The 9678-nt window shown below is 49.1% G+C and overlaps 1 protein-coding gene across 3 annotated transcripts in view; it reads left to right on the forward strand.

The window, feature by feature from the left end:
- The window catches only part of AQP7 (aquaporin 7), a 20933-nt gene extending 16383 nt beyond the window's left edge, over nucleotides 1-4550 (forward strand). For 2 of the 3 annotated variants that reach the window (XM_012811679.2, XM_023519324.1), the window contains 5 exons: nucleotides 2081-2207; nucleotides 2649-2786; nucleotides 2964-3082; nucleotides 3294-3508; nucleotides 3869-4550. In XM_012811679.2, the coding sequence (XP_012667133.2) occupies nucleotides 2081-2207; nucleotides 2649-2786; nucleotides 2964-3082; nucleotides 3294-3508; nucleotides 3869-4511 (1242 nt within the window). In that variant the 3' untranslated portion in view covers nucleotides 4512-4550. The remainder of the gene's footprint in view (nucleotides 1-2080; nucleotides 2208-2648; nucleotides 2787-2963; nucleotides 3083-3293; nucleotides 3509-3868) is intronic. The other variant, XM_023519323.1, reaches the window with a different exon arrangement.
- The last annotated feature ends 5128 nt before the right edge of the window (nucleotides 4551-9678 follow it).

Here is a 9678-nt window from a genome sequence, read left to right on the forward strand (position 1 = left end):
AAAAAAAAACAAAAAACAAAAAACAAAAAACACAAAAAAAGAACTGCATGTCCAGGGAGGTGCCATCTGAGCTTGGCCTTAAAGAGTATTAATTTTTTAGGATCTAGGATCAAATACTCCAGACAGAGGGAACAGAATATGCAAAAACACAGAGGCATGAGAAAGCAAGACACACACAGAGCAGTATGGTTGTTTGGTTTGAGGCTGTCGGGCATAGGTGACTGCCTGGATTCAATCCGGGCTCAACAAGTACAGCCTGTATGACCTTAGAGAAGCCATCAATTTCTCTAAGATTCAAATTGTCCATCTGTCAAATGGGGAGAATCATAGTACGTAATTCATAAGATTGGTGTAAGGATTAAGGGAAGTGACAAAAATAACTTGTTTACCAGTACCTGGCACATAGTACATGTAAGTGCTCCATAAATGGTTATTTTTATTTAGTACTGATACTGTTGCTGAACATAGAGAATATTGGAGCAGATATGAAACTGAGAGGCAGAAGGAATGAAATTATGTTTTTGAACTTTATCCTATAAATGGAGGGGAGCCAGGGAATGTCTGAGCAAGGGGAAGACATGATCAGAGTTTTGTTAGAAAGGTCCTTTGTTAGAAAGGTCCCTCTGGCTGCAAGGAGGAGGCTGGAGAGAATGTAAGCAGAGTGAATTGGTTGTTGGGGAGGAGAGGGAGGAAACCCTCATTTATGACATCTTGGTTTCTAGCTTGGCCAACTGAGATGGGGAACATAGGATGAGTATCATGCTTTCTGAGAGATGGTAAGCTTTTAATGTAGAGCCTGAGACACCCATGGAATACCCAGGAGAGTCCCCGAGGATAAGCCATTCAATTGCTCTGAGATTCAAGTTGCCCATCTGTCAAATGGGGAGAATAATAGTGCGTAACTCAAAAGGTTGGTGTAAGGATTCCGGAAGTATGGATCTGGCTTCCAGGAGGACACTGTAGGAATTTTAATGCACCAGGCATATTCTGATGCCATCAACCTGATAAGACACAGGAAGAGTGATTGGAGTGAGAAGTGAAAGGGGCCAGGGATGGAGCTTGTAATCATTTGTGTTCATGGGGCAGATGAAGGAAGGAGAGTTAGCAGGGTGAGAGGGAAACCAGGGGAGAGTGATGTCATGGAGGCCAAAGAGGAGGCACTTTCCAGAAGCACAGAGTCATCAAGAGCACTAGGTCATCAAGTCAAGCCAGACAGTGTCTGAAGAGACCTTTGGGGAATGAGGAGGTTGCTGAGGCTCTTGGGGAAAGCTTGGGTGTCTGTGACACGTGGAAGCAGAAGCTAGATGGAGGAGGGTACAAGAGAGGGGTAAAGGAGCTGACTGGGGGTTCTCCCCCAGAGCCTGACTGAGATGGGGGAGAGTGGCGTTCAGGAACCCACAGCTAGAGAGGGAGGCAGGAAAGTTTATCAGGAAGGATGAGACTCAAGTTTGTGGGTACCAGCCAAGGGAGAGGAGAGAGATATACAGGCAAGAGGGAGGCCTCTGTAGAGAGAAAGGGCGGGGAAGCAGAGCTGAAGGGGAGGGCTGGACACAGACTGAGGCTGTGTAAGGGCCTCTATTCTCCCTGTGAAGAGGGGAGGTCATCTGAAGAGCCACTAGTGTTGGGCAAGAATAAGAAGTTCAGAAATGAGGGCAAGAGCTTTAAAATCCTGCCGGCTTCCAAGGTTGGTGGGTATGGGGCCCAGGGATTTCTGGAAGAAACTTCTTTAGGCTAGCCTCTAGTGTGAGATGCTCTGAGGGTACAATGCACACCAGCCACCCCTTCCTTGCAGTTCTGCCTCATTCTCAACTTCAGATGGGCCTGGGGCTTAGGTGCCTTAAGAGCCTCTCACTCTGCCACCCCTCCCAGCTCTCCACAGCTCAGGATGAGAGACCTTGACAGGGGCAAGAGAGGAGTGGTCATGAGGAGGGAAGGCTCTAGGGGAAGAGGGCATGGCCGAAGGTCTTTAAGGGCAATGCTGGGGAGGCCCAGGCCTGGGGGTGAGGAGCTGGAACTGAGCTTTGAGCTCTGAGGTTGGGGCTTCTGAGCAGGCAGCCCCCTTAGAGACCCTCCTTTGTAGGTGTTTGGCCTCGGTTCTGTGGCCCATATGGTTCTAGGAGATAACAAATTTGGGACCTTCCTCGGTGTCAACTTGGGTTTTGGCTTTGGCGTCACCATGGGCGTGTACACGGGAGGCGATGTCTCTGGTGAGTGAGCCCAGGCCCTGCCTGACCGGGCAAGGTAAGGTGTCCCCTGTAAGCTCTTTCTTGCCCCCCTCCAGCTACTCTTGTCTGACACAGCCTGTGCCCGTCCCCTTATTGGCCACCTGGTGGGAGAACACCTGTAACTTCTTGCTTATGGCTGTGTCTGCCCTAGATTCTTCATGGGCTCCCTCAACCCACTATTTTTACTAGCTGATCATTTTAGGCAGATTATTTACCTTATCTGTCCCTCATTTTCCTCACTGTGAAGTGGAGATGGTGATCCTTGTCTTGGTGGGGTCATTGTGAGGTTTTAAATAAGAGAGGTCTTGCCACAGAAACACATTCTATAAACACCAGCCATTATTATTGTTGTTGCTCTCAATATTATCTGTACTATTGTTTGATTCTGCTCTTACTCCCAACACACTTACCCCCTCCCCACAGGGGCCCACATGAACGCGGCAGTGACCTTTGTCAGCTGTGCACTAGGCCGCATGTCCTGGAAGAAGTTTCCTGTGTACGTGCTGGGTCAGTTCATGGGCTCCTTCATGGCTGCTTTCACCATCTATGGCCTTTTCTACAGTGAGTGTTATGCCCTGGGCAGATATAGGCAGATGGGACCTCAATATCCTGGTCTGTAAAAAGTCCAAGAGAGAAAAGTCCTGTAGCTCCCCAATGCTGTATTCTACAGCCTCACTTCTGGGACCAAAGTGGGGCTTAGCTGGGGGCAGGTTCATTCTCAATCTGTGTCTCCCACAGCAGCCATTATCCACTTCTCGGGAGGACAGCTGACAGTAACTGGTCCCAGAGCCACTGCCAGCATTTTTGCCACCTACCTTCCTGCTTACATGACGTTGTGGCGGGGCTTCGTGGATGAGGTCAGTAGTCTAAGGATAGGTACCTTTCCCCAAGCCCTCAACCCCACAGGAAGGAGCCAGGAGGGAGCCCCTCACGATAGAGAGGACAAGAACTCTGGATGGGGATTGAATTCAGACATGTCTCTGCTAGTGGGTTTGGATTTGGGCATTGCTGAGGTTCTGTGGCTTGTCTAGTAGTCCTGAGTGGGCTGCCACAGTGTCTGCTCCCCAGGTGGTAGTGACGGCGATACTCCAGCTGTGTCTCTTCGCTATCGGGGAAAAGAAAAACCCAGAAATGCAAGGGACACAGGCCCTGGTGATTGGTTTCCTCGTTACCGTCATTGGGATATCCCTAGGCATGAACTCTGGATATGGTATCAACCCCTCCCGGGACCTGCCCCCCCGCATCTTCACCTACTTTGCTGGCTGGGGCAAGGAAGTCTTCAGGTACTGCCCCTGCCCAAGCCCATTCTTGTGGGTTTTCTGGGGGCCCCCTGCATGTAGAGGGTGGGGGGTGATGATGTGAGAAGCAGCGCAGGAGAGTCCTGCAGAACTCCCAGGTGGCTCAAGGAGGAGGAGTGGGTCCCAAAGATCCCCCAGATCAGCACAGATGCAGATGCTGATCCTGGACTCAATGTCGACTCAATGGCACCCTCTGAGTGCCTCGACTCATTCAGAGGGTGTCTCCTGGGGCAGGATGGGGTGACTCCCCTATGCACACACAGAGACTCTGTCTTGGCCCAAGGTGGCTGTGGGTGCCATCTTGAATATCAGTCCCCTCAGTAGGCCTCCGCCTCTTACCTGCAGGGCTAATGAGAACTGGTGGTGGGTGCCAGTGGTGGCACCAATTCTGGGTGCCTACATAGGTGGCATTATCTACTTGGTCTTCATCGGCTCCAAGACCCCACGGGAACCCCAAGGATCTGAAGACCCTGCAACATTTGAAGAACATACAAGTGCATTGCCCAGCACCACCGTATATGATTCATATATGGCTTCTTCCACCACTTCTGGCTCTGAGACTTCTAGCAACAGACCTTCAGTCGCCCCTCCCTTTGCCCCTGCCTCTGTGGCCGCTACCAACAAACCTACAGGTCCCTCTTCCCTCTCCCCTGCCACTGTGGCCCCTACCAACAGAGTTTCAATCTCCTCTCCCCACTCCCCTGCCTCTGTGGCCTCTACCAACAGACCTTCAGGCCCCTCTTCTCTCTCCCCTGCCTCTGTGGCCCCTACAAACAGAGTTTCAATCCCCACTCCCCACTCCTCTGCCTCTATAGCCCCTACCAACAGAGTTTCAATCCCCGCTCCCCACTCTTCTGCCTCTGTGGCCCCTACCAACAGAGTTTCAATCCCCGCTCCCCAATCCTCTGCCTCTGTAGCCCCTACCAACAGAGCTTCAGTCAATCCCGCCCTATCCACACATGACTCTGGGCACATAGAGCACTTCTAAGTAGAGATTATTTGTGATCCCAACTCTACCCCAATAAAGAAAGCCTTATCCCATAGCAGCAGCACCCCCTTTCTGGGGGCCCCTCACTGTGGTTGGGCTTCCCTCCTGGGTTGCTCTAGAAGCTAAGGGTTATGCCTTAGCCAAATGCTAGAGCACTGAGCTGAGAGGCCTTAACTTGTTTAAGCCCTGGGAGCCAGGGCACCCCTTGCGGAAGGATGGGGAAGCGCTGACCTGAGACCTCAGTAGAAAGGACGCCAGACACAGAATGGGGATTTCAGGCATAGAGGAGGGAGAGATGGTTTGGTGCAAAGGACCAGAGCTAGCTAGTGGGTGGCTGGCTTTGGGGATACCTTGAGCGTACCCTGGGATGACTCTCGACTCTCCCCTGCTTCTTTCTTTCCCAGTTGCAACCAGTTCTTAGACCAGACAAGCAAGGCTCATGAGGGCAGATAGAATTTCTCAGCCTTTTTTTTAGCAGCCTTTTTTTTTCTTAAGCACATAGAATTTTAAAACCACAGATATGGCTTGGCGCCTGTGGCTCAAGTGGCTAAGGCACCAGCCACATACACCTAAGGTAGCGGGTTCAAATCCAGGTTGGGCCTGCCAAACAATGATGGCTGCAACCAAAAAAAAAAATAGCCAGGCGTTGTGGCTCGCACCTGTGGTCCCAGCTACTTGGGAGGCTGAGGCAGGAGACTTGCTTGAGCCCAGGAGTTGGAGGTTGCTATGAGCTGTGATGCCACGGCACTCTACCCAGGGGGACAGCTTGAGGCTCTGTCTCCAAAAAAATAAATAAATAAAAAGTAATAAAGCTACAGATATACAATATATCTGTTTATGTACTGTAAGTATATGTGTGCTTTATACATAAAAAGCATAAGATTTTTTACCCCTTTTCCAGGAATCAATTTTTATTCCCTCAGAAATGTTCAATATACATTGAGAGCAGGTTTAGGCTCCCTTTCCTTCTTCCTGGTGCTACAGCATTCCCATATGAAGGAAATTCAGAGTTGGAAGGAAGATGTAAAGAGGGAAATTCCCCAAAAGGTGAAAAGATAGGAAAAGGCCTCCTGGGGTTCATGGGGCTTAAGCATAGAGGTGGGGTGGGCATTGGGGAGCAAAGATCTGCTACTCCTGGAGCTAGGTAGGAATCGTCTTGTTTTTTGGGATGCAGAAGGCAGCAACACCCATGGTTCCTGTCATTGCTTATGTATACACTTAGCCTTTCAACAATTACTGAGTGCCTATGGTATGCAGGCCCTACATGGACACTGGGGATGCACAATGGATGAGAGTGGTCTCTGCCTTTGAGGAGTGCAGTCTAATGGGGGATAAGCAATCATGAGTAATTATGACAAGTGTAGGAGTGTGGGATGCTTGGAGGCTGTGGGGCTCAGGGTGGTGGGGGCTGGAGATGGGCTGGAGATGGCTTTCCAGAGAAGACAGAACAGAGTCTGGGTGTGGGTGTCTTTTTTAGGATGGGGAATTATACAGTTTGGGGATACATGGAGCAAAAGAGGCTGTGACGCCATGGCACTTGACCAAGGGCAAAAAAGTGAGACTGTTTCTTAAAAAAAAAAAAAAAAAGCAATGCAGTAGACTATATACAGTAATGACATCAGTCTTACAGCTGAAAAATAAGCAAAAAGTAATAGATTTGGACATATATATGTAAGTAATAAAACGATTTTTTAAAAAGGTATTTCCTCCAGGGAGACAGGGATATAGACAAACACAGGGTAGTGCAAGCTATTAATAAGTTTTTAGTTCTGGAATAGGCATGGTGGCTCACACCTGTAATCCTAGCACTCTGAGGGGCCTAGGCAGCAGGATCACTTGATGTCATGAGTTTGAGACCAGCCTTAGTGAGAGTGAGATCCTTGCTCTACTAAAAATAAAATAAAATGGCTCAGCGCCTATAGCTCAACTGGCTAAGGCGCCAGCCATGTACACCTAAGGTGGCGGGTTCGAATCCCCAGCCCGGACCCGCCAAACAACAATTACGGCTGCAACCAAAAAATAGCCGGGCGTTGTGGCGGGCGCCTGTGGTCCCAGCTACTTGGGAGGCGGAGGCAGGAGACTCGCTTGAGCCCAGGAGTTGGAGGTTGCTGTGAGCTGTAATGCCACGGCACTCTACCCAGGGGGACAGCTTGAGGCTCTGTCTCAAAAAAAAAAAATAATAAAATAAAAAAAAAAAAAAAAAAATAAAAAAAAAACAAGCCAGGAACATACCTGTAGTCTCAGCTATACAGGAGGCTGAGGCAAGAGGATAGCTTAAACCCAGGAGTTTGAGATTGATCTAGATGCCATGGCACTCTAGACTAGGTGACAGAGCAAGACTCTGTCTCAAAAAAAAAAAAATTCTAGTTCTGGGATTGAGGGTAAATTTGTTTATGACTGTGCTTGATAACTTACATAAAAGTGATATATATTTGTATGTATCATATATTTAAATATATAAAAAGATGAAAAAATAGCCCTAGTATGAGAAGGGGGAGGGAGTGGTAAGTAGGGAGACTGGTAAGATGATAGGGAATCCAGGAAGGAAGGGGAGAGGCTGAGTATGCTTTGACGTCCCATAATGACAGAAGCCTAGCCAGGACAACCAGGGCTCGGAGAGACCAGGAAGAGGCCCATAGCTGGAATGCCCAGCTGTACAATGGCCTCCCTCTGTGATCCTGGGCAAGCCTCATCCCCTCTCTCAGCCTCAATGGCCCTGTGAGCATGAACAGGTATCCTTTCTCATTCCTTCATTCCGGGGCAACATGGTCCCACAACTTCAGTCATAGCACAGAGAGACACAGATGGGACTCTGGGTTTGGTTTCTGCCCCATTTTGCCCCTCACTGAACCCTCCAGCCTCTGGAGCTGTCTTTACATCCTCATGTTCCTGCAACATGGCCCTGGAGGCAGAACAGCCAGTGGGTCAGTCCAGAGCCCCCACCTGCTACCCCCTGCTCTGCCATAGACTTGCACTAGAGTCATATGAGGCCTGACTCTAGTCACAGAGCAAGCCTTTTCATTCTCTTGGCAGACATTGCTTGAGAGCCTACAATGGGCCAGATACCATATAAGTGTTGGTATATAGGTATGAGGAAGATAAAAGTTCTTATCATGGAGCTAGTTTTCTATGAAAAATATGTGTTAGTGGAAGATGCTAAGGAGAAAAAGCAGGATAGTAGGAGGGGAAGTGGGGGCAGGTATGAAGAGCAGAAGGCCTCCTTGAGAAGGTGACTTTGAGTAAAGACCTGAAGCTAGGCTGGGCATAGTGGCTCACACCTGTAATCCCAGCACTTTGGGATACCAAGGCAGGAGGATTGCTTGAGGCCAGGAGGCCAGTTCGGGTAACATAAAGACTCCCATTTCTACCAAAAAACAAAACAAAACAAACTCCCCCCCCCAACAACAAAAAACCCTGACGTAGGTGAGGGACTGAGCCATGTGGACACCTAGGGGAAGAGGATGCCAGGCTGAAGTTCTGGAAAAAGGGAAAGGAGAGTAGAAGATAGCTCGGAGAAGTAGTAGGGGTTGGAGGGGGACTGAGGTCAGGCCCACAGGAGAGGTGAGGCCAAGGGATGGGACAGGGGTGAATGAGATCCCTGGAACAGAGGGGCAAATCCTACTCCAGGAAGGAAGGAAGGAAGCAGCCAGGATAGGGCAGGGTGGGTGTAATAGCACATTGTAGGTCTCTGCTTTTGACTTTGCTATCAAACAAGCAAAGATGTATCTATTTCCTGTAGACACATCTGTGCAGCACAGGGATCCAGGCTAAGACATGAGCCACAGCAGCATTGGGACCTCTCTTATTCTCCAAGTCCCATGCCTAGCACAGACTGGCTCTGTGACCTGGACAGGACACCCTTTCCTCTCTGGGACTCAGTTTCCCCATATGCACAATGAAGCTTGGCTCTGATGGGGTCTACAGTGCACTCCAGCTCTGACTTCTTCCAGTACTTTGAAGCCATAACCCCATTCCCGAGGCCAGGCCCCTCTAGGGCTTTGCAGATACATGTTGAGTCCTGGTGGTCCCAGCTTTGAGAAGAGCCTCTTTATTTTCTTCTTTTTTTTGAGACAGAGTCGCACTCTGTCGCCCTGATGAGAGTGCTGTGGAATCATAGCTCACAAAAACCTCCAACTCTTGGGCTCGAGCAATCCTTATGCTTCAGCCTCCCGAGTAGCTGGGACTATAGCTGCCCACCCTAATGCTCAGTGAGTTTTTCTGTTTTTAGTAGAGAGAGGGTCTCAGTCTTGGTCAGGCTGGTCTTGAACTCCTGAGCTCAGACAATTCACGGGCCTTGCCCTCCCAGAGTGCTAGGATTACAGGTGTGAGCCACCACACCTGGCCCTTGGGAAGAGCTCTTACTTTTGTATGGCTTGCTCTCCCATTCACTCTAAGAGATTCAAAGGGACATCAGCAACATCCTGGCCTGGCTGGTCCTACCGTCTCCTTCCTCAAATGGGGTCCTGGAGTCCAGGAAGAGGTGGGAGCTGCCACCACAGTCCTGGCCCTGGTGCTGACACCTCAGTACGAAGAGACTATGGTCACTCTGACTAGTGCAGCCTGACCTTAGCTCCACACCGACCTCAGCATTGATTTTATAGTATGAAAGGTGGATCTTAGAGTGATTCCAGTCCTCCTATTTGTGGCAGGGACTCATAGTGTGGCACATAAGAGCATAGACAATGAAACCAGACAACTTGGACCCAAATTCATACTCTCCTACTCACTAACCATACAACCTTAAGTAAGATGGGATAATAACAGCTCCTACCTTATAGGGCTACTGTGACAATGACATGGGTTATACCTGGCACATGGGGAGTATATGTGTTTGCCATTATCACTATGCACCTGCTGATGTGATCCTCATGTCATCATGCCTATCTTATATATAGGAAAACTGAGGCTAGCAAGGTTGGCTCAGTAAGGGGTAAACAGGATTACAGCCTTTGTAAATATGCCTCCCAAGCCTTTGTGTTAACCTGACACCCAAGGATGCAAGCTTGGCTAGTTTTTGTTTGGTTTTTCAATTGTAAAAACCAAATGTGTTTATATATTCTGTAAACAAGAGTATATAGAACATATACATGTAAGTACACTTAACAATAAAACAAAACCCCAAATAAAAAAACCCCACTACTCAAGTGTCCACCGTGAACTTAGAGAC

This window comes from Otolemur garnettii, unplaced genomic scaffold, assembly GCF_000181295.1.
Source record: "Otolemur garnettii isolate 467f Iridium unplaced genomic scaffold, OtoGar3 scaffold00172, whole genome shotgun sequence".
NCBI classification, from domain to species: Eukaryota; Metazoa; Chordata; class Mammalia; order Primates; family Galagidae; genus Otolemur; species Otolemur garnettii.